The 27,906-nt window shown below is 34.9% G+C and overlaps 1 protein-coding gene across 1 annotated transcript; it reads left to right on the top strand.

Moving 5' to 3' along the window:
- Positions 1 to 27,658, top strand: mirr (iroquois-class homeodomain protein mirror). Its single transcript, XM_088030723.1, has 5 exons — positions 1 to 538; positions 9,819 to 10,133; positions 15,550 to 15,659; positions 24,375 to 24,673; positions 26,562 to 27,658. Exons 1-5 carry the CDS (start codon positions 500 to 502, stop codon positions 27,212 to 27,214), a joined length of 1,416 nt encoding a protein of 471 aa, XP_087886849.1. The 5' UTR covers positions 1 to 499; the 3' UTR covers positions 27,215 to 27,658.
- The last annotated feature ends 248 nt before the right edge of the window (positions 27,659 to 27,906 follow it).

Genomic DNA, 27,906 nt, shown 5'->3' with positions numbered 1-27,906 from the left:
AGGCCACAAAAATGCGTCTCAGAAAGAGCGCTCAGTCCCCTGAGCAGCCCCGCCACTCGCGGCGATTTTTTACGGATCGCCGCGACTACTGCGCTTGTGTTGTGTGATCGCGACAATTTGTCGCCGTTAAAAGAATTCCGTGACATCAGTAGTCGCGTTCTGTCGGTGGCAAAAACAGGACTCGTCGGAGACGCCGACCGCAGCCCCCTCCCACTGCCCCACTCCGCTCCACCCACTGGGCAGACTCGCAAAAATCCGCCAGAAAGAAGCCCAGGGCCGCGGCCGACCGCAATTATCACCTGGTGCACCGACGTTACAACAGTAGCGGCGCGCTACCGAATTTTTCTTGTTTGCGAGACGCGACACGTGGCGATGGTGGACTGACGATTCGGACGATTCGACTATCCTTCTTGCGGTGGTGATTTGTGGTGCGGGTGTGCAGGAAGCCATGCTTCCTTTGGCGACGACTCAGTGAGTGCAGCAGCGACTGGGACACACCATGTCCCAGTTTGGCTTCCGAGCATCGCCGAATACTCAGGTACACATTTTCTCTTCTTGACTTGACTACACGGGGTGCCCTGCGCACTCACCCCCGACGCAACGCCACCTAGAAACTATCTAATTTTACCCCGCACGTCGCGACCGACTAATTCACTACCCCCACGTTCCTTACGAACAACAACTCCAAGACGAATTTTCATTACATACCAATAAAAAAGACCCCGTCGGATATTGTTCAAGCTTTTTGAAATTGTCATTTTTTTATTTTAACAATTAATAATCATGTCGCAGTGAGACTCTTAAAACTATTTTTTTCAATGCGAAAATTTACATATTTTATCTACTTATGTACTACAGTATGTTTGAAAAATATTGTGCCTACTGTAACTATGACAAAATTAAAAAAGCCTGATGACACATGTCGGTACAACCAATATTTTTTTTTAATAATTAAAATGATTTTTGCACAATTTAAAAACTGGGATAATCCCAGCGATATATTTTGTCAAAATAATTTTGGCGACTTTAGTCACACAAAAATTGAAAGTGTTGTCTCCAATTATTATTTCATAAATAATGTTATGACGTCATGACAAAAAAGTCGGATTTCGTGCAAGAGCATTGAATCAACTTTGAATGAAACGGTAAATTTTTATTGTAAAATGTCAAACGGTACTAATTAATTCTCTGATGTGTCAAACTATTCAAATTCGGGTTACGCTAATTAAGCACTATTTAACATTCGTATCATTTATCAAAAAGCGAATATTCTGTGTTATCACGACTGTAATCAAATTATCTTCGGATAAAAACGAACATTTAAAACCATTTAGGTACAATTTCAAAATGTTTACTTTTGTATTTAGTTCTGGCAAAATTTTGCCAACGTGTCGCAACTACAAATAAATTTTTATCTGCCAACGTGCAACTAATGTCAACAGTAAATTCTCCATCATGTATAACAATATGAAGTTTGCATAATAATCCCTAATAAAAACTTTTTAAGTTTCAAAATTTGTCCGAACGTTTTCCTAGTTGAAAATCGCAAAAATCTAGTTATTTTGTTCTCTCTTAGATAATACCGGTGGGATTATCTAAATCAATTCTAAATAAATAAATGGTGCCGGAATTAGCCGGATTAACGTTTTCATAGAGAAAAATTTGGTCAAATTGTCGTCAAACTTGCGAATATTAAAAATGAATTTAAAGGCACTTTTGGCATTGGACCCTTCGCCCTTGGCTCGGTTGTTTGAAGATTCTCTAGCATACCATTGAAAAATTCGTTACAAATTAAGAGATGTTATCGAAATGTCGTTCTACAACAAAGGAGCGAATTACATGCATTTGAAAATTTGCTAACATCAGTACGTTGACCATTTTCGGGTCTCATGTCTTTGGAGTTTGTGTTTGACCAACAAAAACTTTTCATGAGATTTTGTCTTGCAAACAAAATCTGTCAGCAAACAAATTTCATTATAATTTACTATATCTAAATAAGAAAAAAAATTGAACCTAATTGTGGAAATTTCTTTATTTTAGTGAGATTTTTCCTTTGAGAGACAAAAATATGATCTTTATTTTCAGTTTCTTGCTTCTCACTTATAAATTTCTCGGTGAATCGGTATAAAATTGCGTGCGTTCATAAATCGAGAGGCTTTTTCGGTAGGTGTCAAAATGAGCCGAATTCAGAAACGTTTTCATAATGAAAAAAAGGTTGAATGTAGCGATTAAATCGGATCACCAAAATTGCAATAGCTCGTTTCTTTAAAGTGTAATTTCTCTGGATTGTGTTCTACTCAAAATTTTATGACAAATTCAGAACTTCCCTCAAAATCCTGAATCTCAAATAACCCAATTAGATCCAATTACTCTGGTTTACTGTAAATTTCGATACCTATAAAATAGATACGTAAAGTGAATTTATTTTCTTAGTTTTTATCTATTTTCCTGCTATCTGAAATTTTTGAAATTTAATCTGCAAATGTCGTTATTTACATGTTATCTTCTTTTGGGATGTTGCAGAATAAAGTTTTTTGTCCTGGAAAATTTCTAAACTGAATTCTGAATATTTAGAAAAAATATCTGTCCACACATTAGGTGTAATAACTTGTTTTAAGCCTTTCTGGACGTGTCTCAACTACAAACAAATGTTTATCCATCAACGTGCAATTAACATCAACACTAAATTGTCCATCATGTGTTCAAACCCGCATAAGACAGTTCGTTTTGCTACATTTTTCATTCGTGTAAAACATAATGGTATCATATTTCAAACATGAAGGTATTCACGGCAGTGCTGGTTATTGATGTTTTCGACACAAACAAAAACGCACACAATTTTCAACGCTTTATTTTCAAAGTTCCGTTTTACCTTGAGAGCTGTAATTATTTGTAATTTTCTTTATCAATAAAGTCAGGAATGTCATGTTACACAGGAGCCAAAATGTATAGTAGAAAAATAATGGCACAAAAAGTGTTATCTTCATTCTAGAAGTTCGTTTAGCTTCACTCATTCCCATGATCGGTGTTTTTCTCGGCACGACGCTGAATTGTCATAATTAGGGCCGACAAAGAGCGACCTGTGTAAACATATCAAGCCTTGAAGTGTATTGTTAGCAAGACTTTATCGCTGAACAAACTGGAAATGGTGGGCGGTTTTGTTAATAGCGGCGGGGTTGAAGTTGAAAGTTGATGAGTCAGGTATAAAAAGACAAAGTTCCGACGGAGTGCTAATTTTCACCTCGAAATAATTATTATTACAACTCGAGGAAAAGACATTTTAATGCAGCTGTGCCGAGTTAGGTTTCACGTCAGGTATTATTGTAACTAACGCGTTTAAAAAGCATTTCCTGCGATCAAAAGCTCAGATAAGCTAACGTTGATATATTATGCTTATTACGATTCCGAAAAAAATCGTTAAGAACTACGTGATGTGGCCCGAATCAGTTCTGTTGGTGCAAATTCTCATGCTTGTGAAGAAAGAAATAAACGCCGTCGTGAAATTGTACAACGCAGATTTAATGTTGTGTTTACGTTATCTCCGCAGTTTTCAATTCAAATTTATTTCCGTGTTGGGAGCCTTGTAATGGCTAAAATGGACAATAAATATCGATGTGTGAGACTTTGAAAACAAAAGACCTCTGCAGAAGAACGCGGAGTTTCGACCTGTTTATGCGGAAAGTGCGTTTCCTAATACGTTAAATAATTCTAATTGGTTTCTTTCCTCTATTATTTATTATCTGTCAGTATATTGCCAATAATTAAGCAGGTTTTAATGCACTCCAAAGTGTCCATCAATCAAAAGAACCAATCAAATATGAGAGTAATAAATATAAACCATATGTTTAATTACAGTCTATTAGTTTCTTCGGTTGTTAACACTGATTGCCGCCGATTCAATAACTAATTCTTGCGACACGTAAAAGCAGCACATAATTAATCAGCGCGCATGATTGTTATCTACGTCAATCTTGATGGAGTTGGGGAAATTATATTAATTCATATTATACAAATTTCGATGGTTTTAATTAAATTAAATTCAAAATGAGCTGTAACAAGAAATTCAATTTCGCGGTTTTGTTGGGCGGAAATCGCTTTTATTGGACCATTTCATGCAAAATTTAATGACGAATTCAGCAGTCTACTCGAAGGAAGTTCCGATATGATCATGATCACAAATAAAGGAATTTTATTGTAAACAATTGGACAATTGTCTGTTGAAAATTTCTATAATTACACATTATTTATAAGCTGGTAACCATGCATGCCATAACTCATGTAGGTAGCTGTAAAAAATACGATACGAAAATATCAACTTTTTGTCAAATTGAAAAAAACTTTGGTGCCTTAATTGTTATGCTTTAGGCCTTAATTGTTATGCGTAACAATCTTAGGTGCCTTAAAATCCTCGCTTCGCTCGAATTTCAATCTGGCATCTGTGCCTGTTATGGCTTATGACATTACATTCTTGGTATGTTAATGCAGACTCTCGATAATTCAAACGCTCGGTATTTTGGATAATTCGGACAAAACCTGTGAACTTACCACTCGTTGAAACGATTTTTTTGTAACTGATGGAGTCAAGAACAAAGAAATTGAATGCCTTAAACGTTCGATAATTTGAACACAAATTTTTCATGGCTCTATAACTCAAACTTTTCTAATAAATAGTAACAAATTCTTGTTGTATTTCGTCACGACTATTCGGGGAATCATTTTAGTGATTGTCTCATGTTTGTAATTGAATTTTATTTTTCCCTTAGTCCAAAGTCATAACTCATAAATTAATTTACTCGGTAATTCGAAGTCAGTCCCTTAGAATTGGAGTTATCGAGAGTCGACTGTAGCTACAATCTACTAGCAACTTTAAGAATACATATTAGATATCTTACAATATGTCATAAAGCAACATTTATAATTTTTACATATCGAATTGGTCAAATTTTAAATAAGCTTCCAGAAGGTGTTCAATTTAAATGTTATGTTTTCTTGTTTTACATCTGTAGGTACATTACATGTAGAGTCTAATAAGTCTAACAAAATTCCTAAATCTTTAGAAATCAACTAAAATATTGCTTTTTTAAATATTAAATTATTCTAGTAATGTTAACGCTACAACAATGAATGGAATTTGTAATGTTTAAACATGCAGATAACATATCCGAAATAACAAAATTATAGAACAAAAGAAAAAATACTAAAATAGTTATTTCGATCACAAGGCCGGAAAATGTTTTTTTGGAAAAGTCTGAGTGAAATTGCGAACACGAAGACCAAAGGCATTTTTGGATGAGTAATCCACACTATTTTCTAGGCCCACAAAATTAAAAAAAAAACAATAAAAATACTGTTTTTAGATCTAGTAACTTTTACTTTTTAAAGATCTAACCTTTTTTAAAATACTTGAGCAAACTCATCCTCTGTTCATGACAGTGCGATACCAACCGATAAACCCAAAAAAAAATTAGATTTCTTTTTGGAGGATTTACATGTTTCCAAAAACGTTAAAAAAGACGGCGGTCTAAAAAAACTATTTTTATTGGTGTCAGAAATTTTTGTAATGCTAGAGAAATCAAATTTGAAGAAATTAAAGTTCTGAACTTGCTTATGACATTAGGTACGGAATTACAAAATTATAGGGCAGAAGAAATAAATTTTAAAATTGGTTTGACACGATCACATTTTTTCTTAAATTTTTACGAACAAAAATTTAATAATAAATAATTTCACAATTCTGCGCAGTAATATAATGAACAGAATAACTCCCAAACCCAAACAAACAGGAAACATTTTTCTGCATTAATTTTGTGACAAATCTTGAACGTCAATTTGACAGAAAAATTCTCAAATTTGTATTCCTAAAATTTGAGAAAAAATGTGATCGTGTCAAGCAGCCTTTAGATTCTCAAAAATTATGTCATATTTTTATTAATAAACGTAATTTTAGTATGTTTGTCGCTAGAGCAATAAAATTTAAAGAAGTAATGGCTCTAAATTTGGTAATTGACAAAAATACAAAGGACAAGTGACAAATTTTAAAATTACTCTTGTCTAACAGGATATTAAATTTATATGTTAAACTCTAAAATGTTGATAATTCTAACGCTAGAGCATTCAAATTTAGAGAAGTTAAGCAGCTTAATAAATGAACCCTTCGATTATCCAAAGTTTTATTTATAATATACCTGTAATATTTGTATTTTTTCGCTAGAGCATTCAAATTTAGAGAAGTTACAGCTTACAAAATAATAGAAAACTTTACGTCTAAAATTCTCAGTAAAATTAGCAACAAACCACATCTTTATCTATTTGGGTCATTGTCACGTCTTACCTATTTCAAACCCAAATTTTTTACAACACGACACCACCAAGTGTAACAAATGTTCCTAGTAATTGCCATAATTCCACAATGGAAGCAAAGACGTAAAACTGTGGAAGTAAACTTGAAAGCTGTGTTTACTTTTTAATGCTGTTTGCGTTAGGAAATAATGACCTAATACAAGTTAGATGGTTCTTCCAGACATGGCTTGAATTTTGACTTTCGTGCGCTGTTTGTTAGTCGAACTAGTTTTATAATTAATGATTTATTGATTTTGGAGCAACCGTTGGCGTAGTCTGCATCCTTCCCAACATTTGTCCGCTGATATCCAGTTCCTTTAAATAAAAAAGAAAAGTAAAAAATTGTTCTAAACGAGTCCTCACGCTTCGAAATGTTTATAACAAATAGCCATAAAACGGAATTGAAAAAATGAGCCAAGAACTTTTCACGTAGGAGTGAACACGTCCGATGTAGAAATATTCTTCGACTCGGCTTAATTAAAAGCAACTGTAAAGCGAGTTCATTTTCATTTTAGATTAATTAAATACAAGAAAAACGGTAGCAATTAATGTAACAACAAAGTTACCACTGGGTTACAGCCAAGTCATCACTAACACCATGTCACGTAGACGGTTTGAAAATTAATTATCATTTTGTTGTAAAACGTCCTCGTTACCATTAATTAAAATATAAAAACACATTGCACTTAATATTTATGAATGCGAGACAATCGAAAAGCAGTTTTCCAAACTTGTTCTCAATTAATTCGTTTTTTTCGCGCAAAATTCTTCGGTAAAAGTGAACTCGTCATAAATCGCCGATAGCACAAGACCCCTTTTTGCAGGAAGCGTCGAAGCAAAACCCGCAGCCGCAACATTAAACAATTATAGTCAACCGAATTAATTCAGCGTAATGGGGCTCTAAACAAATACTAATCGAATTTATTTCCACAAAATATGTCGAAAGGCCATCCATCACGGATGGTGGAAGTGCTCCCCTCTAAATGAAAAGTAGCCGACCAGAACGTGGTGTGTGCCCTTGTGATTTATAACGATTTAATATTTATTTTGATGGGTGAAATTCGGCGTTACTAACACTCACTGGAGGGTTCAACCATCTGCTGAATTATATTTAATGTCAAATAAAGAAAACGACCTCTTAGAGAGACGGGAAAAGGATCATAGTTGCTTGTGACATTTAGGTGGATTGCCGTCTGGCTGGGCTTTTGTCAGGCGAATTGCTTTTTACGGCTTTTCTATGAGACTGTAAATTTTACCTTCCGGAATATGCTTAAACGCTTAATGCGCGGGCTAAATAACGACACACGGCCAAGATTTTTAAGGCTATTTCTAGTTTCCTTCTGTACCGACATGCTTCCGGTTTTTCTGGTTGTCACTCTGACCATATCAAGAAATTATCATTTTCGCTCCCTTTTATGATTTACTGCCTTTTATCAGCGCCAAATAAATCTTGTCTATGCAAAACAATTCCATGTTTACGTAACCGCAACAAATTATTCTTGTATCCAAAGCTTCTAATTATAACCGCTACTGTATGAACTGTAATTACATTAATTGCAAGATTAACGTCTTATTTTTTGAGCCTTTTTTTCAAAATCTCCGATCGTGGGAACTGGATATAAATAAATAAATAAATTCTGCCAAGTATGTCTGGGTGGTAGGTAAAAGCCCCACTCCCAAAAAGCAGATTTATTTTTAATAATGGCGAACGAATACGATCGCATGAGTGCACATCCCCAGGGTAAATAAATAATGCGGTTATTACAGCTCACCGAGTATCACACTGTACCGAAACGACACGCCATTTTCGCCCTTGTAACATCACAACCTAAAGGTCTTAATCATAAACGGTGGGTTAGCGTAATTCGAGATAATTTAACGTCTACTCTCATCCAGTTGGGTAAGATGCTTTGGGGTAGATAGTGTGACGTTGTAGCGATAGGTAAAAGGGGCCGTGCTCGTCATTATAGGGGTAGTAATGAGTTGAAAATTCTTTCAAGGGGGTGTCATAACTCACACGTATGAAAAAGCTTGGAGATCAAACGGTGGCTTGATTTATCGCCGGATTATACGAATGTGAAAAAATGCCTTTTGGGTAATTTGACGGGATGTGATTTAGGGCAAAGAGAGACTTGCCTCCGGCTCCATTGAACAGAATCATCGGCGATTAGGAAGGAGACAGTTTGCCCTTTGTGTATTAATTCAATGAAGACGTTTAATTTGAACTGAAGATTAGAAAAAGTAGGAAATTGTTGTCTTCAACTAAAAACTCAAAGGTTACAAACGAATTTTTGGGAGTTTTGGAAAGCAGAAACGAATATTGCAGTGTGAAAATGAAGTACTTGAAAATCCATCAATAATTGAAAACTTAAAAATTTGAGAACTTGAGGAGCTGAAAATGGCAAAAACTCAAGCAATTAGAGCCAATAAAATGTCACACATTTTTCTCTTTTCTCAGAAAACTAAAATTGTCTACTTTTAAAATTTTTGTGCGACTTCTCAGAGAAGTTCGACAAAAAACTTATTAATAATTAATTTCCTTAGTGGCAACAACTGTTCTATCAAGTGAAGTCTTAAAAAAACAAATTATAATAATGTAAGAATGTTTCCGTGTTATTTCCTTTGTTACTTTACGGCTTGTAAACCGCTTCACTGTGAATAATTATAAATTCAGTACCTGCATTTTGCCCGAGATAATATGTAACCCGGTCCTGATAAAATTTAGAAATAACGAAATAACTGTTTTACTAGGTAACAATCCACGTTTTTTGGATTTTCGTGCATATCGTCAAATTAATGTTGTGTGAAACCTCATTACAAATATGTATCCGCCTGTTATAATTACAGAATTTTTGAAATTTACATAAAAAAGTAGTTAATTAGCGTTATATTTAGAAAGAAGTGATAAAAAGTCGCTGGTGATACGAATTATTACAAGCGCGAAGTCTAAGCAGCAATTTTTTTCACAAGGTGAGGCATAATTCTGTTCTATTAAGCTTCCGTATGGTTAAATTAAAATTTTTGAATAATTCATTCTATTATGTATGCTTTCTTGGTTGGAGGAAGCTATAAATAATGTTAATAAGAATAAAACAGAGTAATTTAATAATATAGGTATCCTACATACCTATTTCTAATGCTTGGAGTGTGAATTCATTCCAGGTGTTAAAAAACACGAGATACTTACAAAATTCTTGTTTAATTATTTTTTATGATGCGCTGAAAGAGCAGACGAGTTAATTTCACTCGAATTTGACCGAGTTTGATGGATTTTTTATTTTTGGTTTGGCACCAGACATTTTTCAGTTTTTATTCAACACTGGAAGAACATGAATATTTTGGAGAGCCAAGTCTAGTTTCATACACAACCGTCAATTACCATTATCGAATTAACACCTGTAAAAAAGCAAAATAAACCCTTTAATAATGTAACAGGTGTAACTGAAAATAGTTTTCAATTTTTTTTTGTTTATTTTCAGAGTGCAGTATCTTCGGGACCTAGTCAACCTTCACCGCCCCCTTCAAGTATGGCAGTCACCTCTTCAGCACCCACCCCCGGAAGTCCGCCAGCCCCCACTCAAAGATGCTGTGATACAGGCAGACCTTTATTTACCGATCCAATAACGGGTCAAAGTGTGTGCTCGTGTCAGTATGAACTCTTAGGATATCAAAGGTTAGCAGGAGGAGTCCCGGGTCTTCCTGCTTTGTCCATGTACAGCGCGCCGTATCCTGAAGGAATGGCAGCTTATTTCCCAGCTCTCGGAGCTGACCAGGCGCCTTTCTACACCTCCACGGTAAGCGAGGATTTTACGTTTTTCTATGGTAATTAAGATGTCCACGACGAGCGTATTTGCATAATTTTCGTCGATTCAATGCAAACAGAGAATGTAAAATGTAAAATTGAAATTAACGTTATGATTAATAACGACAGAGCAATGCTAATTTTGTAATATTTACGTATGCATAATTCTGACACCTTTACGCGAGTCGCGCCGGTTTAATGGCCATCAAGAAATCAAGATTGGATTTACAGTGGATATTTAATATGCAAAGTATAAAAAAGACTTGAATTATGATTATAAATAAGTTCCGACATCGAAAAATAACACTTTTTCATTTGCATAGACCCAACACGGGCTGTTACGAAACGCGCAAATCATTTATGGATTAGTTGTGTTAGTTTTGTTAAGATGTCTTAATTAAGAAAATTACACGGCGATAAATTTGAAATTATAGTTTGCAACTTTGACCAATTTGGAAGATTTTTTACAAAGATTAAGTAGGAAACCTGTGTTTTAATACGTGTTTGACCTCGACCAGTGGATTTCGAAATCTGCTTCTAATTTTGATTTATTATACAATACTGTTGGAACATGTGATCAAAGCAAGCTTGAAATGTCAGGTTTAATTCGATAGACATCTGTTCTGCGACCTTTTTAACTTTTAATTTTGGATTCTATAATTTCAGAATTTTTTTGCATATACAGCTTTTTGATTTTTGTGGTCTAGTTTTTTGTTATTTTTTTAGTTCCAGAATTTTGGGATTCATTAAATTTCTGAAATTTAACATGCTTTTGAAGGCGCTTCAGGTCTTTCTTAGATCTTTTAAATGCCTCAAAATTTTTAGAAAATTCCCAATTCTGAAAATTCTAATGATACTTTTGAGTTCCTTCAATATGAGATTTGTATTTTAAATTTTTCATAATTCCTCCGATAAAAAAAATTGTTGCAAGATTTTTTTCAAAAAAAACGCCAAGTTACTCTTTGATAGGAGTATTAGAAATTTTGGCTTTCTCGTTTTTGCTGTGCAAAGTTTTCTAGAATTCAAAAAATTGGGCTTTTAGTCTGAAGTTGAAATAATTGCCCAGTTGCTATAGTTTATAAGTTTTATATTTTATTTCTTAGCTCTAAAGTGTTTTATTTTCAAGTCCTCTAGGTGCTTGAGACTCTTCAAAATTTGAAGACACCTGGAGCCTTTTTTTAGATCTTTCAACTGCTTAATAATGTGGTATCTTAAATTCGTCGAGTTTTCTAGAACTGAGAATAAAATCTAATAGTAAGAAAATAAAAATTTTGCAATGGTATAAAGCTGCGAATTTGAAAGCCTAAAATATTGCAACTTGAAATCAAACTAAAAACGTAAAATCCAGAAACATTTACATTTTAGATTTGGATTTCTTTGTCCAGAATCTTTAGTGAGAAATATTGAGCTACAGTCGACTTTTTATAATTCGAACATCGATAATTCCAATTTTCCGATTATTTGAACTGAACGTTCGGATAATATGAACGAAACCTGTGAATTTTCTACTCGTAAAACGAATCTGTTTTTGTGATTGACGGAGACGAGAACTTTTAATCATTTGAACAGTCTTTTTTGCCGCTCTATAATTCGAATTTTTAAGTAGTAAAAAAATGTATTTTGAGTATTCGGCGTTTTAATGATTTCCTGTGTTTATTTGCGAATATTTTTTTACTTTTTAATAAAAAGCTTGTGTAATTACAAAAAAAAAAATCTAGAGGATCATAGATAAAATCCCAGAGAATTTTAGCGAAGCACAGATGAGCATAGAAGATCTTGATGATTCTAAAGAAAATTGTATACAATTCCAGAGTTCCTAAAGAATCTAATAGCGAAATCCTGAAAAACCTTTTTAAGAATTTATCAAATCCAAACAACGTGAATCCAATGAGATTCCTTTGAAACTTTATTCTTTGATTTGTCTCAACTTTAGAACTATCAAACAACAAATAAAAAATAAAGTTGTCTGTAATAAATCAGCCCTTGTTGTACACAAATTAATGTCAAAACATCCAATTATGCAAAAAGTCTGCCACAATGATTTTTTAGAAATGCCTAATGATGAATGAGAATTACACGTTTGACGCAAGCGGCAGTTTTAACTTTCAAATTTTTGTTTGTCAGATTATCTATCAGTTAGAAACAGACATGACATTCATATTTGCCTGAATTTTTGTTCTGATAATGTTTCAATTAAATCCGACCCATTTCGCATTAGATTTCACGAAATGTACATTTTGGATAAAATAACGATAAAAAATGAACATGGGAACTTGAAAGTTTTCCCAAACTAATGACACAAAACTATAATGAATGACCACTAAAATCCCAATTAGCTCGTCAATTTCTCTAGAATGCTTTTGTATTGAAAACATCCGATTCCGCCGCATAAAAGTCTAATGAAACCCTCTTAAACGAATCTTGAGTCAGAGTGCGAGAGCGTACAAAACGGAATAATTTAGTTAACATGACAGTTAAAATTTAATTATGTGTCCAAGCTCCACTCTATGAATATGAATGTGTTCATTGTAAATCTTGGCCCAAGGGATTAACCGCGAGAGGAGTCTTGTATATAAACACGCCTGAAGATTATACAAAATGAAATGTGTTTTGTCATAAATCAGGATTGGGACGTGTCTATATAACTTCATTACGGATTATTATATTAATCATGGGATGCTTGTGGTTTAACAATAGCCCTGACAGCTCCTCTCTTTATACCAAGACGATGTGCTGTGTGCTTGGCCTTTAAATTATTTTAAATGTTGTTCGTTACCTTGCTTTGACTGCTGTTAATTACACAGAGAAGAAAAAAGCTTGTAGAAGCAAAGTTGAGTACTCTAACGCGCTTGTACAATTATTACGGATACGACTAGGACGGAGGATAATGACTTAGTAAAGTGGATACCAGGATATGTCTGCCACTAATCACTAACTCTAGGACTGTTCGCCTATCAAACTTTCAGGAGAGAACACATGTTAACATGCTATTCGGATTGTCTTTAAACCATGTGCTGTGTTATATTAATACGGTTTCATTTAGAACTTGTGTTTGCGGTTACCGATTTACTGAGGAAATTCACACAACTTTGCTACGGCGCAAAATACAAAAATTGTGCGGTACGAACTGTTCTAAATGGCAAGTAAAAGGTGGGAAAAAATCGAGGCCACCTCGACTTAAACGTGTGTCAATTGGCAGCACCATTGATGGCAAAGGATAATATGGAATTCCAAGTTGGTATTATGAAAGTGAAACCAATTTTTGGACTCTTATTATGGTTACGACAACGGGTACTCTTTTAGATGATTTCAAAATAAAGCAAAAAATCCAAAGTATTTTTATTTTTCGAAAATTAATTCAAATAGTTTTACTGTGTTTTATGGACTTTTTATCTTGATCGTAATCAGGATGACTATATTGAATTCTTTCATATTGTCTTGATTGTTATTCTTTAGGTTCTTAGTTTTTCGAAGTTTCTAATTCTTGAAGTTTCAAATCTGTAAAATTCTCAACATTTTTAAAACAATGTTATATTACATATTTATATTTATATACATATTTTTTAGATACTTTACCCAAATTTTTTAAACGCTTAAGACTCTATTAGGTCTAAGCTACATCCTTTTCTAAATTTTTATGTTTTTTATGTAACTTGATTAGTCCCTAATAATTTATTATATTGTTATATTTGTACATATATTTAGAGGTCTTGTCAGCTAATTGGACTCTGGGCAAAGTTGCAATTTTGTTACCATTTTCTCAGTGACGTTTGTGCGCGAAAGTTGACCATGGGTTTTCAGTCAGTAAAGAGTTTTGCAATCAAAAAAAATATTGGTTTGCCCCTGGAAAAGCCTATGAGCAAAGAAGCGTAAACCGAGTCACACTGGCTCTTGCACTTTTTCTGTGCATTTTTTTAGTCCTTCGATGTCATTATGGTTTCTTCAACTGCTTCAGATTGTTTAAATACTTCAGATTCTTTCTAGATGCTATGTTCCTAGATGTTAAGTTGTTTTATTGTAGATTCTGTTCTTACTATCTATAAATTTTTGAAATAGTTTTTTCAGTTATTTTAGAAGCTTTTTTCCGTCTGATTGATTTTTCGAAATTTCTGTTTTTTTTCTATTTTTTATGACGAATTTTTAAGTCTTTCAGTCTCTCAGGTTATTAGAAAAGATTTATTGAGTATTTATAGTTTGTCATGGGCCACTTGTTTTAAAAATCCATTCTATTGCGTTTTTGCGTGCGTCAACTTCTACAAAAAAAAAACAACAAATTTTGAATTATTTTTTAAATTGAAGTAACGTTTTTCTCTTGCCACAAAAATTAACTGGTAGAATAGAAACGACTCACCTAAGTAAATGCGACAGCAGTGAAAATATTTTTATCTTACGATAACTTTTACATTAAAGAAATGTCAACTGTGTAGTTTAATTTGTTGTTTATCGGTTTATGCATATTTCCGTCTATCAATGTGAATAGTGTTAAGTAGTTTTTTATAATAAATGGTAGGAAAAACTTCATAATAGGGTGCAAATTTTTATTTATACGAATTGTTTTCATTGCAATTACAAATAGAATCTCAAAAAACAATGTTAAGGAAACAGTTACAAATCTCATCTGAGAATGTTTAAGCAAGCGCAGCGAGCCTTTAAACCTAAAACATTGTTTGCAACTCAAATTTTTTCAATGTGTGTCTTTCATGGCAATCAGATCTTACTTGGTCTAGAACGTTCTTAACCTTGATTCTTATACAGGGTGGGTGAATTTTATTTGTCTTTAGACCACCTGTATATGTGCTAACTTCGCCGAGACGTTTCTAGAAATGACTGGTTTTATTGAACATTCGTCCATTCTTATTTCAGTGAAACCGTTTTGATAAATGATTATTTCACAAGTAAACTTTGACGTAACACGCAAATTGACACCAACATACATATTCAGTTGGAAAACACGCAATGTCGTATAAGTACATCTAGATTCGTTAAATATTTAAACAATTTCGTGTTAAAATTCGGACACGGACAATGTTTGTGGGAAAAAATCTTTTCCGGTTATCTGGACACTGATAGAAAGTGGACGACCTAATTTTGCTAATCCTTCTAAGCGTCCACTAATTATGAAGCACTTAACTCTTAATGCATTAATAGCATGTTTCGAAATGTCGACTAAGAATTTTTTTTCAGTTCACGACAATATTTTTCAATGTCCGCACTCTTGGATTGAATTGATATATGAGAGTGTTTTCTTCGATAACACAATTAGCGTTGTAGTGCAGAGGTCAGAATGACCACGATAAAAATACCATTTATGAAATAATGACTTATTAGGAGTTGAATAATTGATAATAAATTTATTTTCAAATACTGACACAACAGTGCACTTATCACACGAAATCGTTTTTTTCCAGGCTGCCGGTTTAGAATTAAAAGAAAACTTGGCGGCGGGGGCGGCGACATGGCCCTACCCTTCCGTTTATCATCCCTACGATACCGCCTTCGCAGGATATCCATTTAATGGGTAAGTTATCTCTTCGTAATGGAATTGTTTTTTTAAGTTTCTAATGAAAAATCCGTATCGCCGCCAAACTGTGTTTACAAATTGTTCTTCTTTCGCCGTTAACCCAGTTAAGGGTGGATTTTTATGTGTACGCGTGATGATTTATGTCGAAATCAATAGGCTTGGGCGGCGTTAGTAACGAGGAGTTAATGTCTTGGGTTGGCCGCGAAGCCGACGGCGGCGACTGAATCGCCACCACCCTGATGTATGTCATTTATTATTTAGAGCGATAACGAGCTGGGACACCCCTTCGCTATTTGATACTCGCCTTGGGCTAATCCCTGGGGCACTCACGTCACCCGGACTATTGAATAAAACATATCAGATTAGAGACTTTTAATTGAAATGCAACCACCTCCAGCACTTTCAAGCTTTTAATGTTGCTGGAAAGACGATAGGGTGGAGTTTTCGCATTTTCGCGTGCAGAGGTCGCTCGGTGTTGAATCAAAAATTCTGCGTTTTCTTGTTTCATCACATCGCATTGAATACATCAAATTCTTCACAGCCAGCGATTTCTTCAGACTAATTTGGATGGGCATTTTTAAGAGCTTCCATGTTCTTTAGGCTCTTTAGAACCTGAGATGGAAATTTATGAACTGAAAAGTACGAATTCTTTCACATCCTTCAGGTCCTGCGGCGGTTTAAGATTATTTAGAGTTTTTAAAAGAGTTATTTCTTCTCAGTCTTGTAAATGCTCAAGGCTCTATTGATGGTCTTTACAAGATCCTTATTATTTTTTGTGTTTTAAGTTTTTAAATTTCCATCTTTCAGTTTCATTGAGCTTCCATGTTCTTTAGGTTCTTTAGAACCTTAGATTCAAATTTATGAACTAAAAACTACGAGATTCTTTCACATCCTTTAGGTCCTGCAGTGGTTTAAGATTATTTATGTTAGATCCTTTAAAAGAGTTATTTCTTCTCAGCCTTTTAGATGCTCAAGGCTCTATTGATGGTCTTTACAAGATCCTTATTATTTTTTGTGGTTTAAGATTATTTAGATCCTTTAGAAGAGTTATTTCTTTTCAGTCTTTTAGATGCTCAAGGCTCTATTGATCGTCTTTACAAGATTTTTATTATTTTTTGTGTTTTAAGTTTTTAAAATTCCATCTTTCAGTTTCATAGAGCTTCTATGTTCTTTAGGTTCTTTAGAACTTTAGATTCAAATTTATGAACTAAAAACTATGAGATTCTTTCACATCCTTTAGGTCTTGCAGAGGTTTAAGATTATATAGATCTTTTAAAAGAGTTATTTTTTCTCAGTCTTTTAAATGCTGAAGGCTCTATTGATGGTATTTACAAGATTTTTATTATTTGTTGTGTTTTAAGTTTTTAAATTTCCATCTTTCAGTTTCATTGAGCTTCCATGTTCTTTAGGTTCTTTAGAACCTCAGATTCAAATTTATGAACTAAAAACTACGAGATTCTTTCACATCCTTCAGGTTCAGTAATGGTTTAAGATTATTTAGATCCTTTAAAAGAGTTATTTCTTTTCAGTCTTTTAAATGCTCAAGGCTCTATTGATGGTTTTTACAAGATTCTTATTATTTTTTGTGTCTTAAGTTTTTAAATTTCTATCTTTCGGTTTCATTGAGTTTCCATGTTCTTTAGGCTCTTTAGAACCTCAGATTCAAATTTATGAACTAAAAACTACGAATTCTTTCACATCCTTTAGGTCCTGTAGCGGTTTAAGATTATTTAGAGCCTTTAAAAGAGTACTTTCCTCTCAGTCTTTTAAATACTCAAGGCTCTATTGATGGTCTTTACAAGATCCTTATTATTTTTTGTGGTTCAAGATTATTTAGATCCTTTAAAAGAGTTATTTCCTCTCAGTATTTTAAATGCTCAAGGTTTTATTGATGGTCTTTACAAGATTCTTATTATTTTTTGTGTTTTAAGTCTTTAAATTGCCATCTTTCAGTTTTATTAAGCTTCCATGTTCTTTAGGTTCTTTAGAACCTTTAGATTCAAATTTATGAACTAAAAACTACGAGATTCTTTCACAACCTTCAGGTCCTGCAGTGGTTTAAGATTATTTAGATCCTTTAAAAGAGTTATTTCCTCTCAGTCCTTTAAATACTCAAGGTTCTATTGATGGTCTTTACAAGATTCTTATTATTTTTTGTGTTTTAAGTTTTTAAATTGCCATTTTTCAGTTTCATTAAACTTCCATGTTTTTTAGGTTCTTTAGAACCTTAGATTTAAATTAATGAACTAAAAACTGCGAGATTCTTTCACATCCTTCAGGTCCTGCAGCAAGTCCGGACTTAGGGGCCCCTTGCCACGTAGAAATTTGCTATAGAAATTGAAAAAATACAAATCAAGTACGTAAGGCTTTCTTTGGATAATTTTATCGATGGGCCCCCTTTTACGATTTAGCCCCGGGCCTCAAATTTTCTTAATCCGGGCTTGTCCTGCAGTGGTTTAAGTTTATTTTTGGCCTCATGAATTGTAAACGTCAAATTAACATTCAATTGACATCTTCGGAAACACTAGATTTACAAGCGCCCTGGACGTTTACACACGCCGTGCGGTAAAAATTGCCCAAATCGTCTGCTCTTCAGATGCGTTTATAAATTAAAATCACTTTACCATAATGAAGAAGTTTGATCACCAAAGTGGAATCTACCTAAATTATTATCTCAATTAAGACAATATTTCTATTTTTAAAGTAATATTAAAACTTTTTTATACAGCGCCATTTTGTGTACTTTTTGTGCACCAACTACAAAATTGACAGAATTGACAGATGATGAAATTTACAAATGTCAGATGTGACAGTTCTCATGAATTTTGAAAAACCCAATTATTTAAATTAAAATTTTTCGGCTACGCCGTCGTGCTTCAAACTGATTTCGCGCTGTAAAATGTAAGTTACCACACGCGACTGTAAATAACTATTAGATCCTTTAAAAGAGTTATTTCTTTTCAGTCTTTTAAATGCTCAAGGCTCTATTGATGGTCTTACAAAATTCTTATTTTTTGTGTTTTAAGTTTTTAAATTTATATTTTTCAGTTTCATTGTTTAGATTCTTTCTATAAATTGTCACTTGATTCTCTTTGAGTTTCTCTTCAAATTGTCTTTTTAGACCACAAAAACTCAAAGGAGACTCTGAACCTTGAGGAATCTAAATAAACAGAAAAAACTAGAAATGATCGAAATACAACCTAAAAGTGCAAATACACGATGAGAAATGTTTGCATTTTTGTCTGGGCGCCAATTTGTGGCTTTTACGGCGTTTCTTGCAGATTGACGCCGTAGCCGGACGTGGTACTTCCTCTGAAGTGTCACCCTTAGTTGCGGGCTTCCTTCATGTCCCCATTAACTGTAATAATTAATTCAATTTCCACAAAAAAGGTCATATGTACTCAACCGGAAGCACCTCTACGTCGAATGGTACCGTTTTTGTCGTCTGTCACCTGCACAAAAGTGGAAATTTCGTTTCGCGCAAATACTACAATTACGTAAGCAATTAAAATGGTTAGCACAAATCAAAAAGTCGGAAGTAATTAATAGGAATAGCGTTTTTCTACCACCACCATGTAGGTACTGGTTCTCTCACTCAAGACCCGCAATTTGTCAGGCATCGTTAGCATTCCACCTCTTCATATTCGCGTTTTTTGGTCCCCCTAATCACTTTTCGAGTGATGCATCGATATTTAATTACATTTTTGGATATTCTCTATCCGAATTTTTCCGACAGAATGGATAATCCGTCACAGGGCGGATGTATGTAAATGTTGGTCGGCAGATGGGTTCGTCTGTTTATTCGTGTAGAAATGCGTGGCTCGGATTGCACCTGGCGGCGATCCACGGGCCTCGTTAACAGCGAACTGGTTTATCGGTGCGCGGATCGGCCTTATCGGGCCATCACCAAGAGCTTAATGTTGCCTTGTATATAATGCGTCGTTACCGATTGTCAGGTACGAAGAGTTCTTGCAGTTTTCCGTCGCTTGGTCGACGCACTGATTTGGCCAAACCAGTTAGAACATCCCCTGCTTATTATGCCATCTATTATTTCGGAAGTGGCATTTGTCATTTCCTGGTGGTCAATGCTCATATCGGCGATCAATCAATGTTTATAACGTGTGCGTATATGGAATTGGTGGCGATGCCCTCGCACGTGGACGGAAGAGTCACCAATTACATGTCATTGTCACACCGGTAACTACAGTAACAACAAGCCGATTCTTCTCCTTACAGACTCATTGCGGATGCATGTAGAATGTCTATTAGGAGTGAGTCATGGGCCACGACCGGCATGCAGATTTAGTGTTATTGCATACGTGATTGATTCCAGTTAGACGCCGTGCAAGTCAGGGATTACCGCTAGTGTGGACATAAATTCTTGATAAGTCGGGTTTAATCATTTAATGGACTCGGCGACTACTTCTTAGTTTTATGTTCAGCTCTGTACAACACCAACTAGGCGCTACTGCTGCAGAAGTGTACACATTTTTCAAAGAAAAGAGTCTACTGCTTGTAGAAAATCTCTTAGAAGATTGGACAGCGAATCCAGTTCTCTATCAGTTAGTCTCTAATTTATCATTACATTTTAAAAAATTTATTTGAAAAAAAAAAGGTTCTAAAGAACTGATCGAAAGAAGAAGAAGAAGGGGGCAATGGATATACAGAATCTAAAGAATCTTTAAAAACTTCAAGAGGGTATCAAAGACGAATTTAGAGAGAAATTCAGAATATAAAATAGAATGCAGAGTAACTAAATTTTCGAATAAAGGCACAAACGAGATTGAGTTAAAAAAAATTATATTATTTTAGGATTTTTTTTATATTGAATATCCTTTGTAAATCAGTTAATAATTGGAATAAAACTTTGAAGTTTGTCAAAGTACTAACTTAAACATGCTTCTTAAATTAGGCAAAGTACATAATTCTTAAAACAATCTTTAGAATGAGGCGAGGATGTGTCCTGATGAGTCCTCCACTCTTTTCATTGGTATTGAAGAAGTGAAGAAAAGCAAGAAAATCTTTCAGAATTATAAGATGAAAAACTGGAGAATGAAAGAGAAGTTCCTACATATCCATATTTGAACTTGTATTCCCAGATATATAAATATGCAAAAACAGAAGAGACAATGTTTATTATTCTGAAGGATGTTTCTGCTATTTTCTTCTTAATTTTTTCCATGTTCTTTCCTTTTCTTGTTTTATCTTACTGTTTGATTTTGCTCTTGACAATTTGGTGTTCGCAATTTTCTATATTTGTATTTGCAAAGTATTTCTTTAATATTTGTTTCTTGTCTTTTATTGTTAATTTTCCGTTGTTTGTCTACTAACACTAATAATAATTACTCCCTCTCTTTGTTTGTATAGATTCTGATTGAGGTACCGTCAGAAATTGCCTTTAATTTGTGATTCTTTCAGTTTACATTTTTTTCGTTATTGTTTAAGCTCTTTACCTTGTCTCATTTCTTAATTATTTATTATTGATTTTTCGTTTCTGTTGGTAAATTCTGTGGTTATTTTGTGTATATTCGGTGTATAGTCTTTTATCTTTAGGTCATTGCCTAGGCAAGCTCTTTTGTCTTTTCTATGTCTGCATGTACAGCCGCGCACAAAAAATCTTAGACGTCAATGTCATTTAATTGTCGCATGGTGTAAAACCCCACTTACAACTTGTAACCATACATTTTTGTACTGTCAATTTTGAGTTATAATTTTTTAATTTCAAAATTTTTGGTGTTTTCAATATTGCAAGGAACTGACTGTAGATCATACCGCTCTGTAGTTAAGATACTATTCTAATTTTATTCCTTTCAGTCTTGATAATTCTTAATTGTCAACTTATCAATACTTTGATGTTTTAAACGTCAGTAATGGCAATGACAGTAAAGCACAGACTACACTCAAATTTTTGAAACGTAGGAAAAATGACGTCCTAGATTTTATGTCCGCGGCTGTACATAGAGATACCATAATATTATTTTTAAAATATCGTTTACCCATTTCGATACAATCAACATTTTTGATAAAAGCAACTTTAAAAAAAAATCCAGAGAGGGTAGGGTGACTATATCGAATGTTCACTGTAATTTGAACGCTATTATTAATAAAGAATTAATGATCTGACCTGACCTGACCTAACCATGAAGAAAACAAAAAATAAATGTGGATTTAGAGAAAAGAGCACACAAAATCGAACTTGACATTGAACAAATAAATCAAGTTTTTGTCTTCAAACACTTTGAAAGTGGTGGAAAGATAAACAAGGAAGTTAAGGAGACACAAGAGTGAAACAAGTGTCTAATTGAACAAAAAATACGTTACTAGCTAAAAATGCGATCCCTAAAAGTGTCAAAAGTGAAGTGCTAAAAAAACTGAACTCCAACAGAAAGGAACAAAAGTACAGTGAACGCGACAGAGAAACGACTTTTAAGAAAAGTTGAGAAAAAAGCCCATAGATGATAGGTAATAACTGGAAAAACTCTCAAGAGAGTACCGAAAGGAAGAAACAAAAAGAGGAACACATCCAGAGAAGCTGCGAAACAGAGGCTTCTGGATTAAATAAAGCCCTTAATGAGCTTGCCCAAATGCAAAAAATGTAAAAAAAATTCAAACAAACATCAATTCATAAATATAAATAAAATACAAAATAAACAAACTTTTGACGCAAGTGCAGCTACATTTGCACAAATTCAATAACCAACACATGTGTATGCAGTAATTAACAAAAATGCACCTTTTGCAGTTTACTGTTGCCCCAGCAACAAAGTAATGGCAACCTTTTTAAAAACAAGTACCTGCAAAGCTCATAAATGTGTATAAATAAAGGTGGTGACGTTAATTATACGTTTTAGTGTTGCTATAATGTGACAAACAATGTATTAGTACAAATTTAGCAGGCATAATTGTTATTAACAACGACACACAATAACATAAAAAATCGTCATGTATTTACACAGTCTTGAACGCCTTCAATATCCATTTTACGACTCCAATAAAATTGTTTGTTACTTTATCCTGGCATGGCCGCAAAAAAATAACAACATAAATTTATTTATTAATGCGTCACGTCTCCGTTGAAATTAGCGGAGTTTGTACTTTTGAGTTGTAGGCAGCCACCAGCGCAAAATGAAACGTTGTTGGAACTCTTCCAGAATTAGAAAGGTTTGATATCTTTCTTCGCGTTTGATTTATTCGCGCCTGCGAAATTGCATGAAAAAAGCCATAAAAAAACAATATTCCAAACAGTGTGGAGACATTTCCATAAATATTCCTTGCAGTGTTTCGGCAAATGCTTTTCGGCACGCATTGTAAAACTACTCCTTAGACACGAAAATCGGTTCGGTACTTCGGTATAAACAATTTAACACGATACATGCAACGGTTAGATAACCTTTCAATGACCCACGAGACATGATTTAAATAAATTTTCAATTAGTAGTGAAAAAGGAAACATTTGCATCGAAAAGGAACACACAGAGAGATTATTGCAAAATGTGAACGTGAAGAGACGATTATAAATAATGGAATAAGCGGAAGAAGACAAGAGTATGAACGATGTGACTTGCTTCTTTCAGATTATCGTAAATTGTGCTGCGTGTGTGGCGGATTCGAAGAAACGCAGCAATTAATTATGGAATTTGTTGCCGATATCTAATCGGTATGATGTGAGTGAATTCAAGTATGGAAAAAGTAAACAAATAATTGATTTCGTACTTGGAATTAGCGCAAGTTTGTTTATCAGAACACAGACGTTCTTTGTGAAAGACGATTGATGAGTCTGCAGCCCTTCGGCCCCCAGATCTCACATGTGTCGTCGCCACCTTGGAAGGTCTGAAAATTGAAACAAGCTGTCAGAGCGCATCAAAAAAACAAGCTCGGCAGCATTTGATTATTTTTTGCATGAAACAAGAGGCAGACATGTCGTGAAAAAGGGGAGGGTTATAGATGGGAAATTAATAAAGCTGTCAGTTATCAGCGTTGCGACGCATCCGTGCGGAACATTTCAATCTGATGAGCCTTTTGCGAGAGCGTTGATGTTTGCAGACGTAAATGACGTCGAGCGTTCATTTTAAAATGCACAACGAGGGATGATTTTAAAAATCGGAGTGGCATGCCAGGTTTCGTCTCTCCCTGATCGCATTATCAGTTTGTTTCCATAGCAATTGCTAATCGGAGTGCGCCATGCGGATTGCTTCCGCTCGGAAAAGTGCCAATGAACGTTACGACGCCCTGCGCGCGCGCCCTCTGACATTACAAGCTGCATCTTTGACGTTAAAAATCGACCAAAGATCTGAGGACGTCTTCACCTCCCGGAAATGCGATTTGCACGAAAACAACGACGCAGGTTTTAAAAGTTGTATGAATAAAACACGGATCTTTCGGATGTGAAATGCGAATGCCATGTCGGACAACGCATCGATTACCTGTCTGCAGATCCCCGCGGATGTCGCGGTGATATTGCAGGATTGCGACGCCCTTTATTCATAGGCGACTGACACCTTTTGTGTGAAAACTCCTGCCACGGAGATTAGGACAAAACGACGACTTTTACGTCATTCAGCCGCGTTTGGCCCTTCTTACGCAATCATACGCAATAAACGTGAAATTGATATTCACTCGGCGTTCCCATTGTAATGTGTGAATACTCATTGTTTTCGATAGGTACGTGCTGCAATATTTCCACGCTTTAAAACAGTTAAAATTTTGTTCCAGATACGGCATGGATCTCAACGGTGCTCGTCGGAAGAACGCGACAAGAGAAACGACAAGCACTCTCAAAGCGTGGCTCAACGAGCACAAGAAAAATCCTTATCCAACCAAAGGCGAAAAGATTATGTTGGCCATCATTACCAAGATGACTCTCACGCAAGTATCGACATGGTTCGCGAACGCGAGGAGAAGATTGAAGAAGGAGAATAAAATGACCTGGGAGCCCAGGAACAGAGTGGAGGACGAAGACAACAACAACGACGACGACGACCACAAGAGCACGGACGGCAAGGATCTGCTAGGTAAATTTAAATCAAAAAATCGAATTTTTACAAATTTTCGTTTTAAGACCAAAAAAATGCCTTAATTATTTATTATATAAATTTCTTTATTTTTTATGTGATTTTAACAATTTGTGGAGATTATCACTCTCGACTGTCTTATTAAGAGCGTCGATTTAAAAAAATTTAGATCGAAGAAGGAGAATTTTTAGAAATTTTGATTTCGAGGAGGGAAGAAAAATTTTTGTTTTTTAACCAAAAAAAAATGTGACTAAAAATTTTAAACGACCTGTAAGTTCTTCATTTTTAATGCCACTGTAACCAAATTTGTGAAGTTTATAAGTCTTAACTGTTTTATTAAGAGTTTTAGAAAAATTTAGACCAAAAAAAGGAGAATATTTAGAAATTTTTATTTGGACAGTGAAAATGTCAATTTTTTCAACACTGTAATTTCGTTATTTCTAGTGCGACAGGAACGAAATTTTTGCATGTTTTGTTTCTTTTGTTTGTTTTAGTAAAATCACTAATTTGCCAAAATTTAAATCAAAAAATCGAATTTTTACAAATTTTCGTTTTAAGACTAAAAAAAATGCCACCAATTTTTTTTAAGCCTGTAATTTCTTTATTTTTTATGTGATTTTAACAAAATTTGTGGAGATTATCACTCTCGACTGCCTTATTAAGAGCGTCGATTTAGAAAAATTTAGACCGAAGAAGAGAATTTTTAGAAATTTTGATTTCGAGGGAACAAAAATTTTTGTTTTTTAACCAAAAAAAAATGTGACCAAAAATTTTAAACGACCTGTAAGTTCTTCATTTTTAATGCCACTGTAACCAAATTTGTGAAGTTTATAAGTCTTAACTGTCTTATTAAGAGTTTTAGAAAAATTTAGACCAAAAAAGGAGATTATTTAGAAATTTTTATTTGGACAACAGTGAAAAATGTCAATTTTTTTCAACAATGTAATTTCGTTATTTCTAGTGCGACAGGAACGAAATTTTTGCATGTTGTTTCTTTTGTTTGTTTTAGTAATATCACTAATTTTCAAAAATTTAGATCAAAAAATCGAATTTTTAAAAATTTTCGTTTTAAGACCATAAAAATGCCACCAATTTTTTTTAAGATCCTGCAACTACTTTATTTGTTATGTGATTTTAACGAAATTTGTGGAGATTATCACTCTTGACTGTCTTATTTACAGTGCCGATTTACAAAAATTTAGAGCGAAAAGGAGAATTCGTAGAAATTTTTATTTCGAGTAGCTAAAAAAAAATTACAAAAAAAACTTGAACGCGGTTTAATTTTTTTACATTTTTGGTGTCACAAGAACGAAATTTGTGGGAGTTATTTTTAAGGTTAAATAGTCCATAAAAATTGTTGAATTTGGGTTAATTTTAATATGTCTTTGTTAGCCATTATTTTTGTAAAAACATTGTTAATTTTTTTTTTTAAGTTTCAATTACTAAGTGGGACTTAGGTTAGATTAGATAATCTAATTTTTCTTAGAAGCATAAGGAACCAAGTGTAAAAATATGCCCAAAAGAATATTTTTGGATCAAAAATTACGACTATTACGCACGATTTGAAATAAATAGTTATCAATAACTCGCAATTCGCTTTTAAATTGCATATTTGAAAAGAGATTGAGAATATTTATTGCGGTTTATTTCAAGCCAGATGAGACCCAACCACTTGAGAGTTATTATGATTATGGGGGTTTGCGGTTAGGTGGCTTCAAACGGTTTAAAAAGTCAAAGCCATAACCGCACTAGAGCGTTTGATAAACTGTACTAGAACATATTCCTAATCTGCTGCAGCAGGTTACTGAAATTGCCAAAAATTCTGTTCAAATCATTCTTTTCTCTCCTTGGGTGTGTGCAATATTTCAAACCGTCTTGCTTGTTGCAGACTCGAAGGACTCTGGCACCGCCTCCAGCGAGGACGGCGATCGGCCGCCGCACTCCCGCCTCGCCCCTGACACAGCGAGCGAGTGGAGCGAGTCGCGTCCAGACAGCGGCCCCGACAGCCCCGAATGCTACGAACGTCCCCCGCACCCTGCCTTTCTGCCCCCGCGTTCGTCCGGTTCGCCGCCCCAGATTTCGGCCTCCGTGACATCCAAACCTCGAATCTGGTCACTCGCTGACATGGCGAGCAAGGAAAGCGACGGCCCCCCACAATCCACTGCCTCCTCACTGTACTCGACGGCCGCCGGTCGATTGGTACCGTCCCTCGCCGGCCGACTTCCACCTCCGGGTCTGCATACGGCGCCGTACGCTCGACCTCACGATTTTTACAGAAGTTTGTACGCCCCGGGAGCTGGTGGCAGCGCCGGTTCACCCGATCACTCGTTGTTGGAGACGTATTCTAGGACTTTGGGCGCGAATTTGGTGGGGCAAGCCCCGCAGTTGACGAAGGCAAGTTTAGCGGCGGCAACTTCGGTGGCGAACAGCGCTGGGTTGAACCTTGGGATGAGTTCTTCGCGGTTGTCGCCGTCGTCGACGTCGTCGTTGTCGTCGGGGTCGGAGACGCCGTTGAAGCCAGTGGCGTTGAATAAGGCCTGACCGGCGGCGGCGGGATTGTGGCCATGATCTACCTCGGCGTTGTGCAAGACCAATGTGGACAATAACGGACGCTAGTACAGTAGTGTGTACAGTAAATGTGATATACCTTTTGGTTCCTTAGTTTCGGGCTTGAGGACCTTCGTAGATTTTTTGTAAATAGTGACTGCCGGAGGCAGCAGTATAAATCTTGTATCTATGTATGTAACTAGCATAGACCTGTAAGCAGATATTTGTTATCATAATGTGTAATATTAAGAACAATATACATTCAAAAACAGCTACATGGAAATTACTATATTGTATTCATTGTACTATAAAAATTTCACCACACACGACTATTTTTTCCAGCAGACATATCATGCAGTTTAACAATGTATTTATATTTCCAATTTACCCGATCGTGTGTTGACGCTGCAATAAAATAAAATCGTTCATTATTTATAAGTTTGTTTTATTTAGCATTCCCAGTCTGACTCAGTGCGGTCTGCGACGTCAACTTAGACAATAGCACGAAATCGAAAGGACCACCGGTCGAGGACAACAATTTCTAAAGCGACCTGTCCACGGTGAGTACTTGCTTAATTACACCACAACGTTTTAAACGAAATTAATCATCACGCAAAACCTTAAAAATCGTGTCTGAACTGACCTCGTAATCCACAATATTGCTCTAGTATGAACCCTAAGAAAAT

Source organism: Gnatocerus cornutus, chromosome 2, assembly GCF_029298725.1.
Source record: "Gnatocerus cornutus isolate USDA-ARS CGAHR chromosome 2, icGnaCorn1.1, whole genome shotgun sequence".
In the NCBI taxonomy this organism is placed as follows: domain Eukaryota; kingdom Metazoa; phylum Arthropoda; class Insecta; order Coleoptera; family Tenebrionidae; genus Gnatocerus; species Gnatocerus cornutus.
This window is presented reverse-complemented; position numbering and strand designations above follow the sequence as displayed.

What these genes read in the sequence shown, in the direction of transcription:
- mirr (XM_088030723.1), top strand. Translation starts at nt 500, where the DNA reads ATGTCCCAGTTTGGCTTCCGAGCATCGCCGAATACTCAG. An exon ending in CGCCTTTCTACACCTCCACG is followed by an intron (nt 10,134 to 15,549) that starts GTAAGCGAGGAT and finishes GTTTTTTTCCAG; the next exon opens with GCTGCCGGTTTAGAATTAAA. An exon ending in GCAGGATATCCATTTAATGG is followed by an intron (nt 15,660 to 24,374) that starts GTAAGTTATCTC and finishes ATTTTGTTCCAG; the next exon opens with ATACGGCATGGATCTCAACG.